The sequence below is a fragment of the Lytechinus pictus genome, chromosome 1 (genome assembly GCF_037042905.1).
Source record: "Lytechinus pictus isolate F3 Inbred chromosome 1, Lp3.0, whole genome shotgun sequence".
Taxonomy (NCBI): domain Eukaryota; kingdom Metazoa; phylum Echinodermata; class Echinoidea; order Temnopleuroida; family Toxopneustidae; genus Lytechinus; species Lytechinus pictus.
In genome coordinates this window covers 23,000,585-23,027,500 of record NC_087245.1, presented here as the reverse complement: position 1 = coordinate 23,027,500, position 26,916 = coordinate 23,000,585, and the positions used below count along the sequence as shown (strand labels likewise).

The window sequence follows — 26,916 nt, the reverse complement described above, 5'->3', positions numbered from 1 at the left end:
CTGACCGAATGTATGCGGACGAAGGGTGACGAATGAAAAAATGGGCGAAGTACACGCGAATTCGACGAATTCAAATTAAAAATCAGTCAAATCATGCGATCAGTAACTATTGTCAAAACGAACGGTAAGCGAAGGATATCGATTTTTCGGTTCACCTCTTTGAGAAAATTGCGGCCGAAGGCGAGCGAAGTGAAGGATATAACCCAGTAAGACGAACGAACAGTGTGCAATGGTTTGATATGAGGTGCGATTAGAAACGAAGACGAGGGAATAGATCGGGCAATCTTGTTCGTTGTGTCATCGTGTTGCTTCGTTACGGGTTCTTTCGAGATCGGTTCACTTTGGCCAAAGTGCGATGAGGGACTATGCGTGACAATAAAACACGAACGATAAACTAACGATTACCGCAGACTAAATAAGAGATGCGAATTCAAACAGATGACCGACGATTTCTCAATTCGTCGGGAAATTTTAAACATGTTCAAAATTTCGGCGCGAATTTGAATAATTGCAGCTGTTAATTCAGAAGGTGTACGAACCTAAACACGAAGGGTAAATAATGATTTACTATCAGTTACCATTGAAAACGATTTCTTAAAAAATGCCTTTCGCCAGCCATCGCAAGACATATTTCAGGCAATTCGGTTAGGTGTGAGGGGGTTTTAGGTCCGTGGAAAAGGACCCAGGAACTTTCAAACCTTATCAAAACCGCTGTCACTCCTCGACCTTTTCCACGTATTATTCATTTTCTTAGAGTGCTGGTGTTACACTCTGCACTGTGACTGCATGCCATTGTGAAAACAAACACGCAAAGGTTTATTTTAATAGGAAGCAAGCGACCTGAGCAAATTGCATATTCACCAGAAATGAAGCAGTATTCTTTTCTTTACCCTTTTAGCAAGCATTTACCTTTTATTTGGTTTCAACATTATAAGTCACGATTACGAGAATGCAATAAAGGAATATTAATGTGTCATCCTATCCTGACTAACAAAAAAATGCTTGCAAGCAACTACTTACTTTAATGATTCAGGACTTGAATAATTAAAGCTAGCAGTTGCTTGAAAGAACAAAAGGCGAAAAAAAATGCTTTAAAAATCTGCAGTTTCTTTATATATGCATTCTGTCAAAAGTATTCTTGACTTCCTCTGTGCTAGTCATTGAAACAGAAATTCTTATATTTAAAAAATAAAACTTTCATTATTTAGGAAACTTACCTGTGTCCTGCTGCGCATTCGTAAGATGAATAAGGAGAATGAAGCTCAAAAGAGCAATTCGTAAGATGTGGAAATCCATTGCAGTTTTACATCAAAACAGCGTCTAAGATTATAAAAAAATCAAACTTTCAGAGGGTAAAAAATCAGGTTATCAAGACGTTGTAGAAAATATTCTTCTTTTCGGATAGAGTGGCAAATAACTATTTTCGGAAATTCACAAAATTGTCTATTTACGCAAAAATACCGGTCAAATTTTTTATTTTTTTTTACATAAATAATTGCCCAAGCTAACAAGAAATGAAATTTAACGAATCAACTAGAGAACCTCTGATAAAAGAACTTCTGTCCTCAGTCTATGCTACCCTTTTAAGCAAAAATTTCAAAATTGTATACCTGCCCAGACGAGCGAGCTGAAGATCGGTTGATAAATGAGCTTTTCAGAAAGCGAATGAGATTATTATCCACGCATTTCTTGCCACTAATTAGACGAAGCTATTTCTCAATAGGGTGTATGTTCAGTGTCTAGTTAATGCATAAAATAAGCTGATTGTGTGAATTTAGATGTGAATTCACCTAAAACAGTTAATGGTATGGTCTTCAATAATCACCTTGGTGGTAGCCACCTGTTATGTCTGAGGCGGAGAACTATGGAGCCAGCGAGCGGGCCAATGATAGGCCTATAGATCCAGCCAGGCAAGTGTAGTTATTCCCTGATTCGTTCTCATCCTCAGTATCCGCCTTAATTTCACACGAATCATGTTCCACCATCTCCTCTCTTTATATCTATATTTTTGTCCTTTTCTATTTCGCCCACTCATTCTTTGTCTCTGTACATATGAAGAGTTTTATTCCAAAAGGAGATAAATCCACTTTTGGCATTTTTCTGTAAATGTTTAATTCAATTTACCTTATCCATTACTGTTCTATTATAAGTACTATGATCTTAGATAAATTAAATCATGCTTTCAAACATCTAGCATTCATTATCATTTTTTAAGAATCTTTTGGAACAAAACCTTAGTAGAATGTCATTTTTTGCCAATTTAAGCATGCTTAATATAGGAAATTAAACACAGAGCACATAAATATTTATAGTAGAGTACACTTCACATCTTTTCTGACGTTTGTCCATTGAAATTCACAAAAAGGAAAAAGTATATTTTGTCATCTTTTCTGAGAACGGCGATTTTTTTTTATAACGAATTGCATAAGGAGCCGACTCTAAAAATATTCATAAAATAGTAAAATTCTGTTATTTTCATCAAAATTTGCACTGATAGTGTGAACTTGTATCCACAACATGTAAAAGAATGATTGCATTACTTTTTGTAAAGTAGCAAAATTAACAAATTTTAAATTAACCACATAGTGGATTTAGCTCCTTTTGGAATAAAACTCGTATTTGCAATCAATTTTACCTATATATATTCCCCCAAAAAAAAAAATAAATAAATAAATAAATAAATAAATGAATAAAATGGGATATGGTGCATTTGGTTCCCACGTCTAAGATACATAATGTCAAAAGTGGATTTTGCCCCTTTTGGTATCAAACTCTCCATATATGTATATATGTATATAATTATATATATATATATACTCTAAAAAATTTCTGTACATGATTGTCACAAATCATTTCTCCACTTTACACCACGGCCTGTGAAGGAAGGGGTTAAGTTTTCATATGAATTAATATTCCCTCATAATTTCATTATTATCATTATTATTCTAAAACTTTGTGACAATGAAAACAATCTGTTGGTTTGAGTTAAGACCATGGAACAGCAAAATATTACACCAAAGTTAGCTCAAACTTCTCTAATACAGAGTGAATGTTAATTGCAGGCCTAAATGCAGTTTTTTTTTTTAAGTTACTCATCCCATCGTTTTGCTATTCTCTTCCCACAAGAAAAAAAAAAGATCCACAGTGGGCCAACTCGATTATTCAGTACGGTATATAATGTAAAAAAGGTCATTGACCTTTGAAAGGCTTTGACCTTGAATTCTATTGGTGAATGTGCATTCTAGGTATTTAGTTTTATTTTAATTGATCTTTTGGTAAGAATCTGTGCATTTTGACACCATGATCACCAACCTGCAACTTTTCATCTCAGAGATGCCATTATACCGTATGGTATATAATGTAAAAAAGGTCATTGACCTTTGAAAGGCTTTGACCTTGAATTCCATGGGTGAATGAACATTCTAGGTACTTAAAAGATTGGAGAATTTGAAATAATTCCTCTTTCCGCGCGAAGCACGGAAGCTTGAAACGTTTTATAAAAATAGAGAACAGAAATTATACAATATGCCTATCTTGGTCACATCAGATTTGAGTGTAAAAAGCCTTTATCCACATTAAATTTCGTTAACTCAAGTCGCAAAACAGAGTAGAAAATGGGTATATACAGAAAAAGTAGGCCCTATTCCTTCCCGCGAAAGGCGTTGAAGCTTTGATTTTTAGAAATTTATCTGAAACTTTAACCTGTTCTATAAGTTTGATATTTCTTAGACTATATACATGTATAGCTCAATTAAGAAGAAAAACGAGCTCAAAATGTGAAAGGGATGATGCAAGCTAGAAGAGGGACTTTTCCTTTTCAATGCTCGAGAAGCACGGAAACCTCTGTGATTTATTTTGGAAGAAAAAAAATTCGCTCATATTAAGGGCCCTTTTTTATTAAGAAAGTTCAGTGATATTCAAAATTTCAAATCAATGACGCGAAACAAGACAGATGGATGTGCAGCGATATAAAATAAAGTTTGATATCGTACATACTATTGCAACTAGCACGGCACGAATTTATTTCCTTCCCCTTTGAGCAGACACTTTGCCAAAAATTACTTGCTGAAAAGCGGAAGAAAAAAGCATTTGGGGACTCAGGAGTGACGGTAATGTTTACCCACTCCGAACAGAAGAGCCAAAATTTTGTATCAATGCAATATAAAAAAAAATACTTTTCATACTCTTTACACCCATGTAGGCCTATACTTTATAATTTCTGGCAAGAATATACGATTCCCACGGCCGCGGGAAGGGGAAAAACGGAGTAGAAAAAGGTGTGGGAAACAAAAGGGAATGGCAATTTTGATATTTTTCCCGCGCGGAGCGCGGAAGCAAATTTTTAAAACACGAAGAGAGGAAAACGTCTAGTTGTTATTCTGTTGACAAAAAAAGAAGGAAAAAACAACAAAAGTCATACCTTTCTTCCCTTTTATCCTTTCACTTTGTCTTTTTCTCCTTTTCCTCTTCTTTTTTTTCTTTTTGGGAGCGTTTTTTTTTTTTTTGGGGGGGGCAACCCCCCCCCCCCCATGGCTACGCGCCTGTTTGCCATAATGTCCATCCAGTCAGTATCATTTTTCCTTTGAAACATTATTTTTGTTGCTAGAGATGTTGCTATTGATATCATTGTTAACCATCGCCGACGGCAGGTCGGTTGGTAATTATATCATTTCAGTTAAAATGGAACCACGCTTTAACTTGTTGCATTACACCATAGTACAAAAAAACATTGTATCACTTTCCGTGCACGATTTCACTGCATGATCTGCCAGTCCGTTCCCTTATAGGTACATGCTAATATCAATGATTGCGCTTATGTTTATGTCAGGTTCAGTGGCAGATCCAGAGGGAGGGTGTATTTCCGGCCCGTGGGCCCCTCTTGAGATTCACAATCATTTTTAAATGTTAATATGTCGTTCATACACAAGTGTGGCCCCTCCCTTTTGAGAGTCACCGCAAATATCTTTAATGGGAATGTGCAGTTCATACACAAATGAGGACCTTGTCAAATTTTTCTCGGGACAAAATGACCTTCATTTTCTAATGATAACCATTTTTCTTCTTATTTTCCATGGAAAAATGTGCCCATCCCCTTGAAAAATCTAGCCACCCTCGGAATTTCGTAGTCATTATATATCCTTTATGGTGATAGCGGTATCAGGAATTGACCAATTTAAATTCATATTCGTTTCGCTATTTCAGTCCATTTCCTGGAACCATCAGAGAAATAAAAATGCAATTACGTTGATATTTGCGTGTAGTAATATGCAGGGGCCGCGGAACCGGGGGGCTGGGGGGGGGGAGGGGGCTTCAGCCCCCCCCCCCCCACTTTTTTCCAAAACCGTGTACAAAAACGTAAAAATGACCATATGATTGTGATTTTTAGCATGGTCAGCCCCCCCCCACTTTTGGCTCAGCCCCCCCACTTTGAAAACCGTTCCGCGGCCCCTGATATGATCATACAAACAACATAAATCGAGATATGTGCATGATATAGTAATATGTGCATAACATTTGGTGCTTCGTGAAGGATAAATTCTATTTGCTTATAAACATCATGAGAATCAATTTTATACCAAATGAAATGAAATTCATAGCATTACTCACATTGCAATAAAAATGTGAATTGATTTTATTTTTTCTGACCTACTCGCTATCATTTAATATGAATTATTATTATTAGCATTATATATATATATATATATATATTCACATATATATATGTTTATGTGTATATATATAGATAGTCTGCTTCGGTATATGGAATAAAATAATCACAAATAGTTTAGAAAATGCCGTAGAAATGAAATCGTAGATTTTAAAAGGATCATGGCTCTCAAAAATTAAAGGTAAAGTCACACTCCTCGTTCCTCGTCAGTGCCCATGATGTGACAATTTGTTTTTTCTACGGCACTTCCTAGACTATTTGTGATTATATAAATATAAATATATATATATACACCTTATATCGTGAAAGAAATGGATGAAGAGAACAATGGTGGGTGTAGCTTAAATTTAGGTTCCCCAGAGCTATCTGCTCTTTGGAAAAATTGATGATGCCGAAAATAAGTCATTGTCTATTATTAAGGCTTTTGGGCTACTCTCAAATCATTATGAACACTTGATAGTTGCTCTTTAGATGTGATGAAAAGATTATTGCAAAAAGGAATATTTGAATAATCATCAAATCACATATGCTTATATGTCCATGAAAACACCTTGAAGATATGTCTCATATTACCTTTTCTGCTCAAGCACAGAATATGAACTGAAGGTGTTTCACAAATTGTTAAGACTTGCCCCCAGGGGACTTGCCGAAATTATGCTTACCAGTAAAATACCGCTGCACACCGTCATGATACTGCATGTTTTACCGGCCGAAATAAGGCAATTTTTGTTAACGTCATAACTTTTGTTATTCCTTGTCCAATTTTGTTCAAATTTTCAATATTTTGTTTGTCTGATTTTTCTTTATCTGTTCAAAGCATATTATTTCTGGAGTACCCCTTTAAGATAAAAAAAATGATGATAGAAATAAAAAAATTCAGTGGTTGTAAAGTGCTGGCCCATGGAAAACGGTTTTTATTTGTATTTGTATTTTTTTTTCCATTTTTTATATTGTTTTTATATTAACGATCCAAATTATATTGTTGTATTGACATTGTATGATTCAAATGTTTTTTGGCCGAAAAAAATATAATAATGATAAAAGTATGGGTGTCTTGCTAATTCTGAAGACATACCGGTACATGGTACCCGAAGTGAGTATTGTGTGGTGTTCCATAGCAGAGCCAGAAGCGATTGGCTGTCCATAGCTCTTTAACGTCTAGTCTGCGATAGCAAATATAAATTTTTATTAGGTCTAGATCATTTTCTTATCGAAAACTTTTATTGAAGTTCATATTGATAATCTTGATATCGAAACTGAACATTTTTAATCCATTGAGAATGAGGAAGTGTTCTTCGCACCGAATGCTGCTTGGAAGCAAGGAATTCATCACCAAACACTGTGCAGTGGCTAGTTATTTCCCTTCTTCAAGATCAGCGACTGCACCGATAAAGAGCCCGGGAGTTCCGGCGTGCTTCAGTGGTAGTATGTCGCTTGGATGTTGGTCGCGGTCACGTGTTACTGCTACTACTACTAGTCTGTGTAGAGAGTGGTGGGCGACGTCGATGAGGCCGAGGATAGCATACACGTACGTGCAGTCGCCGCTGGCTAACGTCAGCTTAATGGACGACGCCATATTGCCAGATTCAGGCAGATTTGGCCCGCGCCCTCTCCGGGTAAAGCTCGAACGCCATTCACCCATACACTAATTCCCCTTGATTACCGTTGTTAAAAACCTCTGTCATATCTTTTCCAGCATTTTTATGAATTAGCGATTGATGTTTTTCCGTTTATCAGATATCCTTCATTATACACATATTTTTTTCATATTTATAACATTTTTATTTTAATCACAATTTTAGTCCAAACGCGGGTCAGTTTTTGTTAACCCACGTTGTTTGTGCATGCCCACGTATAGCCTTACGCGTATTGAAAGGAATGATGTTGGGTCGAAAAACAGAATTGTTATTGTTTGTTCCTTGTTTGTTGGGGATGAAACTATGATGGCGACCAGTCACGTTTGACTGTACCGCCAAATAGTTAAGATTAATTAATTAAGGTCAAGGTGAGATAAGAGAAATGAGCAAGGGGCATTGTGGTGGGGGAGGGGGAGAGGGAGAGGGGGGGGGGGTTACGAGGGCCGAGTGGGGATACAGTTTCATCATGCAGTACAGGGCGTCGATGAACACTTTTATTTTTTTCTCCAAAATATGGAAAGTGACAGAATAATCAGAAAAAGGTTGATTGGTTCTGATTTTGAAAAAAAAAACAGAATTTATCAAGATTGCTGTTATTCTTCATGGTTGTAGAATTTAATTTAGTTTCTCTGATAAGTATAATTCTTTCAAACAACTCAAATTTTGATTAATCGTATTTCATTTATTTCACTCTTTTCTTTCGCCTCGTTTTTTTTTCTTCCAAAAAACCAGGGAGCTGAAAAATATGAGAGCTAGAACCTAAAGATATGGGGTAGCTATGACGTTGGAGGGGGCGCAGCCTCATGCACTTGCAGATCCAAATAAATTTTCACAGGGGACACTTAGAGTAGCCCCTATTTCTTTAATATTATTTTTACAAGCAAAAAGAAGTCAATGAAGACATCAGGCCACCGACAGCTGCCTCGTCAAAGGGGGGGGGGGGCGGTCGATTATTTTGAGTATTTTTTTTTCATTTTGTCCTCAATAAGGGGGGGGGTTCAATTAATTCTATATACACTTCTATTGTCTTTATATATGGGGGGGGGGGGTCTGCTACTGAGCATGTTTTTAAAAGGGCTTAATAAGGGGCTTAATACAACAGAAATTGTACGATTTAATACAATAAAATGTATCATCGAGGTTAATACTAAATTAATACATAATTAATAATTGTTTTAATTGAAAATGAAAATAATAAAGGCACCCATAGATCTTAACATCTCATAAATACAGGCCTAAACCTGTATTGGAAGTTGAACAGGCATAAAGTATAAATGTTTAGCTATATAGCTGATGCTTTGATCCCGCAACCAAATAATGTTATCATAAACTAGTAGATGTTATATCAGTCATGTCAGTGGCGTAACAAGTGAAAATAATTGAGGGTACTACGATATGGCGTATCAGGCAAAATTTATAAAATATATAGTTGCAAGCAAGCGACATAAGCATAATTTTGACTTTTGGTTACAAAAATCCAATTGAACAATTTCGCAAGATTCTCTTACCTTTTCCTTTTTTTTCTTGTTCGTGAATTGGGGACCCCACCCCCCCCCCCCCATACAGCACCACTCTTTGTTGTCACTGTCTAAAATTTGATTTAAACTTTGAGAATTTGAATTTCTTATCTAAGTAATCCAAAGGGATAAGACAAAAATATTTGCAGATTACTTATTTCAAAGTATTTTTATACCTATAACTCCCCAACTCTGCTCTAGCTGCACTGCACGTTGCCTAACGGCCTTCCACCAAAGGGCCAGGCCGACTCGCCCCGTGAGCAAGTGACCGCGTTCGCGTAAGTTCACCCGAAGCCATGACTAAATTCTGACCATAAACATCACCTAACTAATCACTCTCTGACAATATTTCAAAGTATCTTTTATTACAGTCGATCCTTTGGGCCATTAAACGATAATATTTCCAATGTTATCATGACAAACAATTTTAATGAGATAGTGGCATTGTAGAAAAAACAAATTTATAAGCACGAAATGGCACCAGATAAATCATCAAACATACAGCGCAGCGTTCGGGACTGGTGAGTGGTACGGCTCTCTTGGAGTTTTCGCCCCGACGAATTCGGCGAAAACGCTACCATTGCGCCGTGCGAATGTTCAATCTGCGGCTCTCAATCAGAGACTTGAATGTCTCTTTTTGCATTATCGAAAATGTATCATAGACTTTGTTTGATTTGTTTACAAGTAAGTTGCATATCCGTCGTGATAATTAGGAAAATCCATGATGTCTTCTTCTAATTCTGTAAAAATTACCTCTTCAAAGTGCCTGTGTCAGAAAATTGCCGGAAATCGTAAAAACTTGCCTAAAATGTCTCTTTTTGAAAGTTCATCCATGGTCTGGAAAAAAATGTTATAATTTATGTAGACGTATACCGTAAACAAATACATCCTCGATCACTGAAATGAAGTGTTTGCTAAGCTTTTATATCTCAGACCGCGTTACCATGGCAACTTGGGAAAACCTTTATTTTTTACTAATAAAATTCTGGTTTTAAGGGTCATTTTAGAGACATAAAACTAACCATATTTTGAAGTATTGGGTTTAAATTTCACATAAAACTGAATTATCTATGTTTATACTTTCGTATATGAATATTCATATTTCTTGTAGAATCCTAGTTTTTGATTGGTCAATGTTTCAGTCATGGATAATAACTGAGCGTTAAAAAATCTGAAAATGCGCATTTTATCGGCAACCAACAAGCAAGATGGCGGAACACATTAAGTTGGCGCTATGCACGTACGTGCATATCGTATGAACACCGTTATTACCGGCAGCAGTGCACAACTGTTCAGATCAGTTTGGATGCAAAGTCAAAGTAAAAACCCAGATCAGCATTGTAAAACAATTCTTGAAAATAATATTAAAAAAGGCATGAAAGGCAAACGTTCGAGACTGCAGCAACGTTTCCTTGTCCTTGAAGTTGAACTGGATTCCCTTTCTGCCAAAGAGATTTCGAAAAAGATGTGCAAATCAGTTGCCATGGCCAAATGTACTTATTCATCATTACTTCTACCAGCATTTTGTCATCTTCCAGGAGGACTAAATCCAGGACTCTGTGATTGGGATAGAAATGTCATTAACAAAAGGTGTCAAATAATTTCAAGGACCTTCAGATCTTCTGGTGGTTTTGCAAAAGGTCTAGATGACAGAAAAGATGATTGGGTTGAAGATAAGATTGATGAAAATATGGAGGAGTGGATTCACCCTGATGATAGGTCAGATATGATCTTGGAAAAAGACCCAGAATTGAAGTCTTTGTTGCGAGAACTTGCATCAGATTTTGGAAAAGAAAAACAAGATGGAAATACAAGTGAGGTAGGACTGAGTTGCCATGAAGGAATCAGTGCAGGTGAAAAGAAGGAAGACAAGTCCAGTGCAGGAGCTACATGTAAGCTGGATGGAAATGTAAAGATGGATACATTTGATACAAGTGAAGGAGAAGCTGAAACACTAGAACCAATCAGTACTGAAAATGGTAATTAAGACTTTGAAGTAGACTACAGAATGAAATATGATAATCTGCATTTCATGAAGACCATGATTAAAACGATTTTTAGAAAATACATTTGTATGTATGTATGTATGTTTTATTTATTTAAGTATGGGATAAAAAAAACTGCTTTCAGCCGCAAAGCTGTTTTTCAGCAAGTCTGTACATAAAAGTTGAAAAACAAAACAATAAATTATAAATCCTGAACAAAATAATAAATTTTTCAAACATTTGAACAGAGATATTTGTTTAATTGCCATCAAACATTGAAAGTTCATGAATCTAGACTTGTTCATGAAACTTGGGACGTAAAGAGTAATCAAGTATCAGTGAACATCCTGCATGAGTTTTACATGTAGGTCACATGACATACATGTAGGTCATTTAAGGTCAGTGAACTTTGGCCATGTTGAGGGTATTTGTCGAATTGCCATCATAACTTTGAAATTTTATGCTAGGTAGTTCATGATACTTGAACATAAGAGTAATCAATTATCAGAGAACATCCTTCATATGGCTGTATGAGTTTCATGTCATATGATGAAGGTGAAAGGTCATTTAAAAGTCAATGAACTTTGACCATGTTGGGGTAATTTGTTGAATTGCCATTATAACTTTGAAAGTTTATGGATCTAGTTCATGAAACGTGGAAATAAGGGTAATCAAGTATCACTGATTGTCTTGCACGAGTTGTAGAACACATGATCAAAGTTCGATCAGGATCAATGAACATATTATTTTTAATTATCATATGATTGTTTTTTTTTGCATAATTTTCAGTTGTTTTCAAAGTCAGCACTGCTGCTACTGTATATTGAAACATGTAATGCAAGGGAGACTACCAGAGGCGCTCCACATGTTAATTTAAGTGCAAAGAGCAGGATATTATTTCTTGCATTGTACAGGTAAAGCTTAAATTACCATCATATACATGTACAATAATAGTTTAAATATTTAAATTTGTTCTTTTTGCCCATTCTTTTCACATAGGAGAGCAGGAGAAGAAATTTGTATTTAGCATTGATGATCTTGTATCTGTTCTAAGAGAAGAGAATGCGCAAGACATCTGTGTCATCAACATCCCAAAGGAGAAACAATATGTTGACTATTTTGTGGTTGTTACTGGACGATCTCTGAGACACCTTAAAGCAATGGCTCTTCATGTTAATCAACAGGTGAGTGTTAAAGGACAAGTCCACTCCAACAAAAAGTTGATTTGAATAAAAAGAGAAAAAACAGACAAGCATAACACTGAAAATTTCATCAAAATCGGATGAGAAAGTTTTTAAAGACATTTTAAAGTTTCGCTATATTTCACAAAATAGTTAAAGCACATCCTGGTTGGTATGCAAATGAGACTGATGACATCATCCACTCACTATTTATTTTGTATTTTATTGTAGGAAATAAGGAATATTCTATTTTTCTCATTGTCAAGTGAAACGATTAATTCCTCCCTGAACAAGTGGAATGAGCATTGTTTAATACTATATGATTCAGTAAGTTGGTCCTTATTGTCAAATCTATAAAAAATGAAATATTGTATAATTCAAACAATAAAACACAAAAGAAATAGTGAGTGAGGGACATCATCGACTGTCTCATTTGAGTTGTGCATATCACTGTTTTGTGAAAAATAGGCAAAACTTTTAAATGTCTTAACTTTCTTATTTTACATCAGATTTTGATGATTTTTTTTCAGCGTTTTGCTAGTTTGATTTTTATCTATCTATTCAAATCAATATTTTTCTGGGGTGGACTTGACCTTTAAATACATTTTCCAGTTATGTTGGTGGCGTTCGCATCCTTATATCTGCACATGGTTTCTATAACTTTGTAAATTTTAATGAAAAAGTACAGCTTTCTTTGTATTTTGTATTTCAAAAATATATGTCTTTGAGGTCTCTATGGCATTTGCTCTGGCTACAATTGCTCCACTGTAAATTCCAAACACCGATCAAATGACTTACAACTCTGGGTTGTATACTACCCTACCCTAAACCTAACCCTGAGCCTAACAAACAACCCTAATACTTATTGCAACCTTAACCCTGCATCTTAGATCTATGAAACAAAACCTGGTGCAAATGCAGCAGTAGCAAAGTTGTGTGAACTTTTTTCACTGTTTTTCTTTATATTAATGTATGCATCGTTTTTTCAGAAATGAAAGCTCTGGTAATTAAAAAGGAATAGGTGATCCCATTTATTACTCAGTCTTTGGTATGCATTTTTTAACTGATGGAGAAAAACTGATAAAATTTGCTTGGTTTTAAAGATATAACTTTGAAATCTAAGTGAGCTCTTTTAGATGCCACAATCTGTTTATTCTCCCTTTTATCCAGACTCTCAATTTGGCGAACTTCAACAGTCCATATATATGAAGTGAAGAAATATAACTTTATTTTTTGCATATTTGGCTTGTTAAACCATGTGCAATGTTTGGTGAAAATGGCATGGATTTCACTTTAAGTTTAACACGTATGCTGTGTCTCTTATACACCTGAAATGCTAGTTATTACGCATGGTATATGATTATGAAAAAAATGCTATTCCAATCCACACACACTTCAAAACAATTATGTGGTGCCTTTCCCTTTCCTGAATAAAAGTTATCTTTCATCCAAGCATTACACTCTGTAAATTGGCAATTAAGAATGAAAACAATGAAATCCCTATTCAAAGATACAATCTGCAATTTTGTAATTAAAATAATACATTTATCATTAATTTTACTTGTTTTGGCATATTTTTATTTTCCAAAGGTACATGTAAGATAATGGATGTGGCAAATGTAAGAAGTAAAACCAGATTCTTCTAGAACTTAAAAAAAAGTTTCACACCTTTTTGAAAGTGAGAAAAGAAAATTTTTAAGATTATTATGAATGCTGGAATAACAGTCCTTTGTAGTTTGTGTTTAGAGTAGTGTATAAACTTACAACATGCATTCTCTTTTTTATTCTTATCCTTATGCTTCTTTTCCTCCTTCCTCCACCTCCTTATCATTATCTTTAATTCACTCTTTCTCTTTCTCCCCATTTCAATTCCTTGTCCTCCTTTTTTTCTTTTCTTATTCTTCTACTTGTTATTTACTGGTGATGTTAAGTATAATGAGATTTACACTCTGGTTTTAATTTTCTGATTTCACTCTCCTCAGTATAAAACAAAAAAGTCCAAAGAAGACCCTTATGTTCTTGTGGAGGGAGAAGATACCGACGATTGGATATGCATTGACTTTGGTAAGAGTGAAAATTTTAATCTGAATATGAACTCTATTTAGATTTTCTTGATTACATATGAATCTACAAACTCTAGCATTGTGACAAAATATGACATTGTTTGTACATTGTAGTGTAACAGCTTACAAGAAATATTCACGATTCAATATCTCTATAGTTATATTTTGTAACTATTTTTCTGGGTCGTACTGGTCTGTACTGGTTTCATACATGTATAAAATAATGTCTTTGTTTCCTTAGAACTATGAAGAAGGTGGTCTGAATATATTTCTTTTTACATAAATATAGTAAATTCATTTAGAAGAACACTGAAAATTTCATCAAAATCTCATAAGAAATGATAAACATAAAGAATTTTTCAATTTTATATTTTGTGAAAACAGTGATGCACTTTGTCATGAATATGCAATAGGTGTGGTGATGATGTCATGTCCCATTATTACATGTACATGAAATAGTAACTATTTAATATTTTCTTACATGTAGTTGCAGCAACGATTATCTTCACGCATTAAATCAATAGCAGGGTTGGTCTCAATTACAAGGTAATTGATCAATTACGTATGTTACGATATTGAATACCAAACAAAGAACAAATAAAATTTTGAAAATAATATTTTTGCTTTTTAATAATTTACACAGAATAAACAAAACAAAATAATGCATCTTATCTTGAAAACAGTTCTGAGTAATCATAATAATATATTTATCCAAGTTGGCTGGCAAAGGTTCAATTAATTAAAGTCCACAATGCTGGCAATGATGAAATTGATGTTGAAACATAATGAATAATCGGAGTCACTGTAAAGTGTTGAAATGTCATGGGTGTACAAATGTTCTTTAGAATAGGTCGATGATCTCGATGAAAACTGAGAATTCCTCTCTCAAAATAGCTGAAAACAGTTAATTAATGGTGTGCAAATAATTCCACAGAAGATAAATGTTATATTCCAGTTGGAAATAACCTATGCTCTGACATAAAGTCTGATGTAAAACTCTTGAGTTCTGATCCAATATGATGATGTCCTTGAAGAAACTGCCAGCTTATTTCCACTATTCTGGAAGTTTCTAGTATTGTCTTTAAAAAGAACATTCTCCTTTCTAGAGCAGTTCAATTCTAGAAGACTCTTGAATGACCTCAGTGAAATTAAAAATGTAAACAAGTAGCTAATCCTATTGTCCTTTTCACTCCAGTGTCTATTGTCTAGCAGTCTCTTTTGTCCAATACAAAAATACCCAAATACCAATCATTGCTCTATCTCATTTAATAAGGTGCAGGCGTAACAAAGCTTAATTGAGACATTCTGGAATATTCTAATATTATGCAATGAACTTCCTTAGAGAAAAAAATAACTAAATGAATGAATGTAATTTCTCTTACAATTTTTCTTATACAAAACACGTAATTAATTTACATTTTTTTTGTAATTGTAATTTTAGTTGAAGTTTTGGAAAGGAAAGTAACTCATTGTAATTGAAATAATGCACATGTAATTGACTTCAATTACTGTCAATTACATGTATACCCAGTTGTTGTGTGTCCGGACAGGTTGTGTGTCCGGACGATCAATTTTAGAAAGTCATTTGGAAAAAATTACAAGCGAAGTTTCATCAAATTTTAGTACAAAATTTTAGAAAATATTATAGAGAACAAAATAGAAGATGATTACAACTATTGAATTCATATTTTTAGTGTAATCTTAAGACAAAAAAGAAGGCTTCAAAAATATAAAGTGTCCGGACACCCGATCCCCCATCCTACTTTTAATACATGCAGTTACTTTACAATAAACCTATTTCATTTATGATTTAATTTCATGACCTTTTTCATGTCAACTGCTTCAGCATTAAAGAGAGTAAAAGGCAGAACCCCTGCTCTTTAACAAAAACCATCATCTTGTCAGTTTCTCTGTAACTTAGAATTATGTTGAAATAGGTGGTACTAGGTACAAAATAAAAATTGGTTACATTTATGACTTTTCTAGAAAGTAATTGAAATTATAATTGACAAAAGTAATTGGTAATTGCAAGTGAAAAAATGTAATTTGATTAAAAAGAATTATAATTAAGCATTCCTCAGTTATGTAATTGTAAAATTTTATAATTGAAGAAAGTTATTGAGCCCAACCCTGATCAATAGTCACCTCTTTTCATTCTTTAAAATCTTAGTTTGCGTAAATATGATTTCATATTTAAAGGAGAATGAAACCCTTGAAACCAGCTGAATCCATATCACAGAGAAAAATCAAAGAAACATATTGTTGAAAGTTTGTGGAAGATTGAATGAATAATAAGAAAGTTATGAGCATTTGAATATTGAAATCACTAGTGCCATGTAGATCCTCCCATCGGCAATGCGACCAAGATCTGTGATATCACACACGTACAACTCCCTCATTACTTTAGTACTTATTTCACTTATATTCTCACTTTTATAGAGTCTATCACAAGGTGAGGTGTTCTCTTTATGAAATGACAAGTACAGAGGTTTCACAACATTATATCATTGATGAATCGTTTGTCATATGATTAGAATGAGCAAAAAGAAATGTTTTGGGGTATATTTTCAGTGTCCAAATGGGAGATTTGAAGATCTGTGACATCACAGATCTTGGTTGCATTGCCAATGGGAGGATCTCCATAGCATTAGTGATCTCGACATTCAAATGCTCATAACTCTTTTATTGCTAGTCCTATTTTACTCAAACTTTTGTTGATCTTATTTTTTTATTTTTCTGCTTTCACAAAAGCTAACTTGCTCCAAGAGTTTCATTCTCCTTTAAGGAAATACAAAAGAATGAGTCGGGTATGACATCTGCTTGCTTATTGCACATTCATGGAGCCATGCATAGAACTGTTTCACCAAAATAATGCAAACAAATGTCATGTAGCAAACTTATTCATTGTGCAATTTCGATGACATTGTTAGTGTTTAGTTTTTCTGATTTTACTTTATCTGTTCAAATCGTATAACTTTCAGCTTGGAATATCCCTTTAAAAGAAGAGACTCAAGAGAGTAGTGAAGAACAGATAGCTGTAATGTTTACGTCATCCAAGGACCTTGTTGAGCAAAATTTCCATTCACTAGTTTGCTTTCAGATGTGCATAATGAAGCTTATCAGCCTGAAAGCAAAGTGAAATATAGTATAGTATTTATTTTCTGTATAAAAAAAGGAAAAGATGCAAAACAGATGGATAGCCATATTCAGTTTAGTCGACATGACAATAGGCTACTGTTCTTCCATGGGGTCCATATACAATAAAAAGTAAACACAAATATATTCAGACACTGGTGAAAATAACACCTCGTACCTTACATCACCAATCCATGGAATGTTACATCTTTTGTATGAACAGGTAATATTGTGCTGCACCTAATGTCAGAGGAGACTAGGGAGTTCTACGAGCTCGAGAAGCTATGGACCCTTGGACCTGAATACGACGATCAGCTGAGACGAATGAAGGAGTATGAAACCAAGATGCAGGAGACTCTTGATAGTGTGGATCTTGTAAGGACAGGCAACAAGGAACAGAAGGAGAATGGCGATGGCAGGCCTGTCATATCATTTGCAAGATGAAGAGCTCTATAGAATCTAATCCGAATGGATGTGGTATAATTCATAATAGATGGAGGAATTCATTTGCACAGGCAAATAGAAGCGGTCTCTAAATCCTCTATAAGTTTGTACTATGCAGGGGCCGCGGAACCGGGGGTTTCCAAAACCGTGTACAAAAACGTAAAAATGACCATAGGATTGTGATTTTTTGCATGGTCAGCCCCCCCACTTTTGACTCAGCCCCCCCCCCCCCCCCCCACTTTGAAAACCGTTCCACGGCCCCTGCTATGCAAATGTTCCATGGGGTATTTCATACGTTTTTGCATTTGGTTTTTCGTCTGCTTGCCGTTCTGTTGTCCATTTACCATTTTCTCTCTTCCAGCTGGGCTATATCCATTTTATGTAATATCAACTTGGTCTATTAAAGGAGAAAGAAACCTTTGGAATAAGATTGCTTACAAGTGCGAAAACAGAAAAATCAAAGAAAAGGATCAACGAAAATTTGGGAAAAATTGAATAAAAAAATAATAAGAAAGTTATCATCATTTAAAGTGTGAATAATTATTGCAACGTAGATCCTCCCATTGGCAATGTGACAAAGATGAGTGATGTCACATGTGAACAACTTTCCCATTACTTTTGTATATATTTCACTTAAACTGCCTTTTTTATCACATTTTTTCCGTAGCTCATGCATTCTTTTTATAGGGCATGTAATTAGTCCTACATGTAAAACAGATTTTATAAGAATACATTATGGATGAAGAGTTTAAATCACCATAAGAAAGAGCAAAAAGAGACATTTTGGGCATATGTTACAGTCCATCAAAGGGAAAGTTGTTCACATGTGACATCACACATCTGTGTCGCATTGCCATTGGGAGGATCTCCATAGCATAGTGATCGCAATATTCAAAAGCTCATGACTTTCTCATTATTTGTCAGATTTTTCTCAAACTTTCTTTGATCTTATTCTTTGATTTTTCTATTTCCACACAAGCCCACTTGTTCCAAAGGGTTGATTCCCCTTTAAATACCACTTAGTCTTTGGTGTATTATTAGATGAGCTGTGCATGAACCAAAATTTTCATTTGACAAAGTAGTTGAAAATGATAAGACCAAGTTGGAATTATATACCATCTGAGCATTAGACTAAATGGCAATTAGACTCTTATACCAAGTGTAGCGTACAGACCACATTGATAGCAGACCCAAACTTAAAGGACAAGTCCACCCCAATAAAAAGTTGATTTGAATATAAAGAGAAAAATCAAACAAGCATAACACTGAAAATGTCATCAAAATCGGATGTAAAATAAGAAAGTTATGACATTTTAAAGTTTCCGCTTAATTTCACAAAACAGTTATTTGCACATCCTGGTTGGTATGCAAATGAGGAGAGTGATGACGTCATTCACTCACTATTTCTTTTGTATTTTATTATATAAAATATTATAATTTTCTCCTCATTGTCAAGTGAAACGACGATTAATTCCTCCCTGAACACGTGGAATTAGCATTGTTTAATACTATATGGTCCAGTCAAGTTGGTCCTTATTATCAAATTTTCTAAAAAATGAAATATTGTATCATTCAAACAATAAAAAACAAAAGAAATAGTGAGTGATGGACATCATCGACTTACTCATTTGCATGTCACTGAGTTGTACATACATGTATCACTGTTTTGTGAAAAATAAGTGAAACTTTAAAATGCCATAACTTTCTTATTTTACATCCGATTTTGATGAAATTTTCAGCGTTATGCTAGTTTGATTTTTCTCTATTTATTAAGGGTTAAGCCTTTGTTATGTTACTGTCTGAGAAATAGACTTACTGCTTGTAGACCAAAACTCTCTCTTACTAGTAGATTGGGGATCGAGAAAACTGCTTAGAAATATTCCATTCAGTGAAGTCATGAAAGCAACATTTAGTTTGTTACCCACAAGCCCTTAAATTTATGTCAGGACTTTGATGACTAATTTCATCAGAGCACTGGTGCAAGATCCTTGACCATTTCATTATTGAACTTTAAAAGAAATTTCCAAAGATAAAATTTCAGATAGAATCTTTGTAATTCATTGGAATTAAGATTCTTGTTTTGTAATATAAAGGGGCATGTGCCTGCAATTGCATAGTGTTTCTGTTTTTATGTGTCCACCCATTGTAGATGGTGCATGAGGCATTATGCTTTCAGGTTGTCTGTCCGTCAGTCCTGTTTTTGTTCTCTCGATTAACTCAAGAACTGTTTTGATAGATTAACTCCATACATACATACATGGGAGTGACAATTATTTTATTGAGTATTTGGGGTATGGAGGTCGAAGGTTGAAGATCCAACAGGTCATCTTTAAATGCCGTTTTCTGGCGATAATTCAAGAACTGTTCATTGCATCATCTTCAAACGTTCAATTGCCAATTCGTCTACTGCCAACTCGTCCACTCACCACATGGTCTACCTTCATTTAGTCTACCGGTAATGCCATTGCGTCCATCAACATTTCGTCTAACAACCATCTGGTCCAATAACCATTTGGTCCAATCATCAGTTCGTCTAATCATCAGTTCGTCTATGACCATTTCGTCTCATAACCAGTTGGTCTAATATTCATTTTATTTTCATTCATTTTGCCCAATTAACACTTTAATAGTCTAATTAGACCAAATGGTATATGAACTAAATGGCTATTGGACCAACTGGTTATTAGACGAAGTGGTGAGTGGACAAAAAAGCAATTAGACCATGTGGATATTGGACGAACTGATGGTAGACCAAATGATAGTAGACAAGTTGGCAATTGGACGAATTGGCATTTGACCAAATGACAATAAACCTCTTCAAACTTGGATCATGTATGCATATTGGAGTGACATTAATGTGATTAGTTTCTCAGGTCACAAGGCCAAAGGTTCAAGTCACATAGTTAACAACTTTAAGATTGGAAGATGCATGCTTACTAGAGTGTCAATGATATGATTAGTTGGGGGGAACATCTATCGAAGGTTATGAAAATGATACATCTTGAAATAACTTTTTCGTGATAATTCAAGAACTGTTCGAAAGACCGACTTCAAACTCAGTTCATGTATGCACTATATATATACAAGCATATAGGGTTAGGAATTACAATGATCTTTAGTTTGGGCCCCTTTTGGGGAATGGCTTCCTAGTTCATAAAGAGTGACAATGATCTAATTAGTTTGTGGTGTCATGGCTGGAAATCTTTTTGATGGTTTTCACAATATCAGAAAAAAGGATGCATTAAACTTCACATCTGGCAATGGCGGAGGCATAATGTTCCAATACGCAGTCTAGAATGTTTTGCATATTTTGTTCTAAGAAGAGCTGCAACTGAATTTCAACTTTTACAGACTCGTCGAGAAGTGATTATTAATCGTGTTATCTACTCCTGGACCAGATTTGTTATCTTGTAAAAACCGTTTGAAATTCTTAATTATCCACACTATGACATTCCTTCTGCTACCCAATACTTTAGTTCTTGTGCAAATTTCATTACAAAATGCTCTTTGCCTTTAATATCTTACACACACATGTGTACATATCGATATTGTCAAATATACATGGAATATATCTTTTCAAGGTTTAATCGAAAATATAAACAGTTGTTGTATGCAAGAACAATGAAATCAATGCGATGCTTTCAACATTATAGAATAGAGGTGTGGCTGATGATGGTAATAAACTAGTAATGCATTTGTGGGAATATTGGGTGATATTTTGTCAATAAATTTCATGAAATACATAAATTGTGTATGTGACATGAGTCTGGGCCATGGCCATATCTAGGAAGAAGTGGATGCACTGTCAAAAATATTTTTTTTAAAGCCCCCACCCATCAGAGGTCGTTTCATTATGTTTGAAGGTTGTCTGTCCATCCGTCCTGTTTTTGTTTCCATGATAGTGGAAGAACACTTTGATGAATCCACTTCAAACATGGTCCAAGTAATCATTTGTAGCACTGGTAATGCTCAGAATAGTTTGGGGTATCAAGGTCATGATGTGTATCTGTACATTAACTTATTTCATTCTATTGATGACTGAAGAAGCATTTTGCAGGATCAACATTTTGCATTTTTGCATGATCATTGTGCATGATCATAGATTTATGGGTAACAAGGTCAAGGTCCCAAGTGTCATTAAGTTCCTGAAAGTATCTCTTCTTGCAAGTAACTAAATTAGAACTATTCAACTTCAAACTTTGCTTGTGTATACGTACATGTAAGGGAGTAATTTTGATCTGATTTGGGGTCATAAGGTCAAAGGTCACATATGCCATTCCTGAAAATACCCTGTACTGTTTAAGGGTTTGACTTCGATCTTGGCTCATTTACATTCGGTAAACATGCATATTGTCTTCTCAGCATGATTTGACCAATGCGGTGATGCCTTTTATACTGTATGCTTGCTGGAAATTTAAATGCAACTTGAAGTCACACTTGAATCTTTGTGAAACAACTGCCTGATTAGAATACAGGTCATTTTGTCACAGAAGTTTGCTTTGCAAATCCTATGTGGAAAGTGGTCTGAAAATGCAGCCTAAAATCCCCGACTGTGACTTGGGCACAGAAGGTCCCTCTGAAAACAGCAAGTTGTGTTTTGCTAGTCTGGTGCCAAGATCCCCTTTTTGATCAAAGTTTCAATCAAAGTCTGTTCATTCAGACTAGGTTCAAAGGTCCAAGATAGCAAAGGTCATAAACTTATTACATACTTAGTATATATTAGAAAGTAAATCTTTCTTCTAATATCTCAACTGAAAAACTGTTCGAAGGATTAATTTCACACCTCAGTCATATGAATATGTGAGTTAGGAAGATGGTCACATACTGTAGATCTTTATATCCATGAAAATATATTCTTGTGATAACCAAATAATCCTTTGTGGGACAAACTTGGATCATGTGCAGTCATCTGGTTAGAATTTGGGGTTACAAGGTCTAAAATTACAGAGGTGATAAGTTTTGAAATAATAGGTATGTGACATATTTCTGATCTGACAGTGGCAGAGGAATTTTCTTGAAATACCAAAGCAGTGGCCTTTTACAAGTGGTTGATGTTTTCAAATTATATTAATATTTGCTTGTTTGATACTTTGATTTCTCTCCATTTAATTCAAATCCACTAATTGATCAAGGCCATACCAGGGGTATCTTTATAATATGGGGATAAACAAGAAATATTACTCAGCTGTTTTTGGATGAATTTAAGGATATGTTATCTTTTGGTTTGCTTTTGTATTTTCATTACAAAAGGTTAGATCCCCCCCCCCCCTTCTCTAAGGGGGGGATCTCATCCTTTTGGATGAAACTGTCGTCCTCGATCACTCATTCTCTCTTCAATGAATTTCATTAAATCTCTTGGGATATTGATGTTGAAGTACAATTTGTTCACCTTCACAACCGATGCTGAATATTGCCTCAGACAAACTAAACGTTAAAAAGAATCATTGCCATTGCACGTGACAGCTGTCGTTGCTATTGTTTGAAACCTAGATACATTTCAGATGAAGAGTTTGAAGAAAAATCAATAAAAATTGCACGGCCGTGGTTTGGTTGTATATCTGGTTTATTCTGGTTTAGTTGTTATGACGTTTATTCAAAGTGATTTATTTTATTACATTGCTCTTTATTAACATAATCACAAAGAGTTAATTTTTTGTATCGTTTCAGTGATAATGTTATCAGTTTCTAAACTTTGGTATCAAAACTAGGAAAGGGAATCATATCTTTGATATGAAATTGAATTGTACTTCTTACAAAATAACCCTTGCAAAATGTGAAACATAAACAGTTCATAATATCACTAAGTTACTGCATTTGCAGATTGGTCATATGATAATTTTCAAAACTGATTTTTTTTTTTTCTTTCCAAGGGTTAGATGGAAATTTATTCTCTAGCTCTTTGTGTCAGATACTTTAATGATTTACTGTAAAACCAGAATTTAATTTTACTTCTTATAAAATGACCCTTGCAAAATGTGAAACATAAACAGTTCATGATATCATTAATTTACTGCATTTGCAGATTTTTCTTTCTTTCAAATGTTAAATGGAAATTATTATCTCTTTATACATGTACCGTATGGTCTTAGGATATGTTGGATACTTAATGCACTGTAAAACCAGAAATATTAAGAACAAATGAATTATACATGCACACAGGGGTCGCCAGGATGTTTTGATGGTGGTGGGGGGGGGGGTAAGACCACCTGTTTTTCGACTGTCTCGTTTCCATGTCACTGAGTTGTGCATATCACTGTTTTGTGAACAAATAAGCAAAACATTAAAATGTCATTACTTTCTCATTTTACATCTGATTTTGATGAAATTTTCAGCATAATGCTTGTTTGATTTTCTCTATTCAAATCAACATTTTTCTGGGGTGGACTTGACCTTTAAATAGCCCTTCTGAAAGAGGAGATACTAAGCTTTATAAGAGGAGATTCTAAGCTTTATAATGATATATAACTCATGATCCTAACCCACACAAGTAAGAGGAGAATGTTCACTACCATGGAACACTCCTTTTGAGAAAAGGGGGATTAAAAATTACTAGTCTATTGAAGAGCGCTCACTCTTCCACTATTGTGTATTGTAGACAAAAGGTAGATTAAAAATCAATAGAATTTTGATGGAAGGAATTATCAGCTTGCCCCTAAAGTTCACACACTAATAAGGTACATCCTGTCCATTTGTTTGAATAAGTATCAATGTTAGAAGAAATCCTGTTTTGAATTTATAGGAGTTCAAAGAGAGATTAATTTTCAGGTATTCGTGAAAACAAAAACATGATTACAATTAACTCAAAAAGACAAAATAGATCTAATAAAAGCACTCAAAAACGAAACTTAAGGTTTGATTTGTACATCCAATTTCTTTACAGTAAATAGAGGAGAGTATACTCTTTCAGAAAACACAAAAACCTGAAATTTAAACATTCTAACCAAAATGCTCTTAATTGGCTCTTTTTTTAAATAACACAGTGCTACTTTTTGTGGGTTTTGTGGTGCTGGGTCTCATATAGTATTTTGAAAGATTGTATGTATATTTCACATTCTTGAAACAAAAAGTTATATTTGTAGTATGATGTAATAAACCATCCAAGAAAACAAGGAGTAATGGTAAATTTTGCTCATAAATTTATCTACAGACTGTGATATGCATTTTTCATTTTTGATTAATTTGCAAACTTTAAAATGCCATGTAATTTTATCTGATTTTGATTTTTTTTGTAATAGTTCAACTCCTTTGATTATCATTTATTCAAGTGATTGAATTCAAATTTAATTTCCATGGATGTACGTGTGGCCATATTTCACCATGACGGAAAGTTTATAATAAAAAAAGCAGAAAAAATGAATAAGTATTGGTGAATTGGGGAAAATCCATCCAAGGATAAAAAAATTATTAGAATTTGAATTATTTGAATTGTGACATGACAATGCGAGCAGCTTTCCTACATATATCATTTGGTAAAAAATTAATGAAATGTAATTTTCTCAGAAAATTAAAAATGGTTTTACCTTCACTATATTGATACACAGATTATTTCACACCTGCTCCTAAAAAAAAATAAAAAATAAATCATCATGAAATATTAAAAATAAATGCATGCATTTTATATTATATAACATATGGGGTAGCTTCTCGTTTATGATATCTAAAAAAAACTTGAAATTCTAATAACTTTCTTTAAATGGATTTTCCTCCAACCTTCACCAATAATTTATATTATTTTTATCTGGTATTCATACAAGAAAATTTTTGTTAGGGTGAACTTCCCCTTAAAAAGAAGAGAAGATTTCAATTACAAATAAGACAGAAAGAGACAAACGGAAAAAAAATTAAATTGGATTATTGTGTTTTAAAAACATTTTTATTAATTTATCAATTTATTCATTCATCTATTTTATGTTATATATTTAATTATTTGTTCATTTATTAATTATTTATTTGTATATCTATTTTTTTATGTATCTCTGACTTTCATAGTCAAAAGCTTATAAACTACTTAACACAGAAATGCAAGCTTTATGCATTTTCACTGCTTACCAGCTAAGCATATTGCTTAAGAATAGCTCCATTTATCGGGCTTCGAAAATAGGCTTTCTTGTCCGTGCTTTCACCAGTTTCGACAAGAACATGACATTATGTTGGTTTAGAAGTGTTGCGATTCCATAGGTTTGTACTTAAAAAAAATGGGATTTTTTCCGCTTTTCAGATTACGTAATTTAATTTCTTCACTTCACTATCACAAAGAGATGTCATTAATATCTCTCCTACAAGCTTGAATTGACAAAATCTATAGCTTTTGAAAACTTTTTACCAAACTTTATTTTCTGCCTACAGGTATTTGGCTCAGCTTTCCAATTCTATCTGCATTCAAATTATGTGTACCACTTTTCCTGCCCTAGAAATTTAGGCCAAATAAGAGCCCCCCCCCCCAAAAAAAAATCACAAAATAGGGCCATCCATTTGAGCACATAGTTCTCACTTCTCAGTGACATTTTTTCTGCTAATTAAAGAAAAAATCAAAATCAAAATCTGAAAAGCAGAAAAATTAACATTTATTACTGTGTACAAACCAATGGAATCACAACATGCCATCATGGTCTCGAGGCCGGTGAAAGCACAGACCGTAAGCTTATTTTCAAAGCCCGATAATTGGAGTTATTGTTTAAGCAAAATACTTGGCTGGAAAGCGGTGAATATGCATAAAAATTGCATTGCTGTGTTAAGCTCTCGATTTGGTATATGATTTGTCAGTTTCACTTTTGGGTCTGATCTTGGTCTTCAACGCTTGCATTTTGTATATCAGCTTCAGGTCAGATTTGTAAAGGCAATGACTAGCTGTAGCTTCTACCTTGATTATGGGATAGGAATATCCCCCCCCCCTCCCCCCGAACATAAAATTGTCTTTTTCAGCATTATACTACTGGCCCGTTTTGTTTTATTTTTATTCCCATGTTTCAATTCACTTTCATCCTAAGAATATGCTTTGTTTGACTAAAATTTATGTGATTATTTTAAATGTTTGTATTTTATTGATGGAAAATAAATGAAAATTCCATCTATGTATCATTTTTTTCTTGTGTATTCCTTGTTTTACCTCTTGTTTGTAGCAACCATCTGGGCATCCGCTATCACATCAGTAAAATGTCCTTGTCATCAAATTGCTAGACATTGTCATCCATAATCATGTTGATGATGATGATGGTGGTGGTGGTTGTGATGATGAAGGCGATGATGATGATGATGATGGTGATGGTGGCCCAGGTTGGTACGAGAA

General features: G+C 34.3%; 2 protein-coding genes across 4 annotated transcripts in view; one reads left to right on the top strand and one right to left on the bottom strand.

Moving 5' to 3' along the window:
* The window catches only part of LOC129269831 (uncharacterized), a 54,311-nt gene extending 52,677 nt beyond the window's left edge, over positions 1–1,634 (bottom strand). For all 3 annotated transcript variants that reach the window (XM_064098387.1, XM_064098394.1, XM_064098393.1), the window contains exons 1-2: positions 1,611–1,634; positions 1,218–1,320 (exon numbers count right to left, since the gene is read on the bottom strand). In XM_064098387.1, coding sequence (XP_063954457.1) covers positions 1,218–1,296 — 79 coding nt within the window. In that variant the 5' untranslated portion in view covers positions 1,297–1,320; positions 1,611–1,634. The remainder of the gene's footprint in view (positions 1–1,217; positions 1,321–1,610) is intronic.
* Positions 1,635–6,713: 5,079 nt separating this feature from the next.
* On the top strand, positions 6,714–26,705 carry LOC129259541 (uncharacterized). Its single transcript, XM_064099985.1, has 6 exons — positions 6,714–6,761; positions 7,227–7,284; positions 10,343–10,801; positions 11,807–11,991; positions 13,971–14,052; positions 17,410–26,705. The coding sequence occupies exons 1-6, from the start codon at positions 6,714–6,716 to the stop codon at positions 17,628–17,630; spliced, it is 1,053 nt and encodes a 350-aa protein (XP_063956055.1). The 3' UTR covers positions 17,631–26,705.
* The last annotated feature ends 211 nt before the right edge of the window (positions 26,706–26,916 follow it).

Bases quoted from the DNA above. Each gene is read 5' to 3' on its own strand.
- LOC129259541 (XM_064099985.1), top strand. From the start codon at position 6,714: ATGGGTGTCTTGCTAATTCTGAAGACATACCGGTACATGGTACCCGAA. The intron at 6,762-7,226 runs GTGAGTATTGTG...GGCTAACGTCAG, and splicing joins ACCGGTACATGGTACCCGAA to CTTAATGGACGACGCCATAT. The intron at 14,053-17,409 runs GTAAGAGTGAAA...TTGTATGAACAG, and splicing joins TTGGATATGCATTGACTTTG to GTAATATTGTGCTGCACCTA.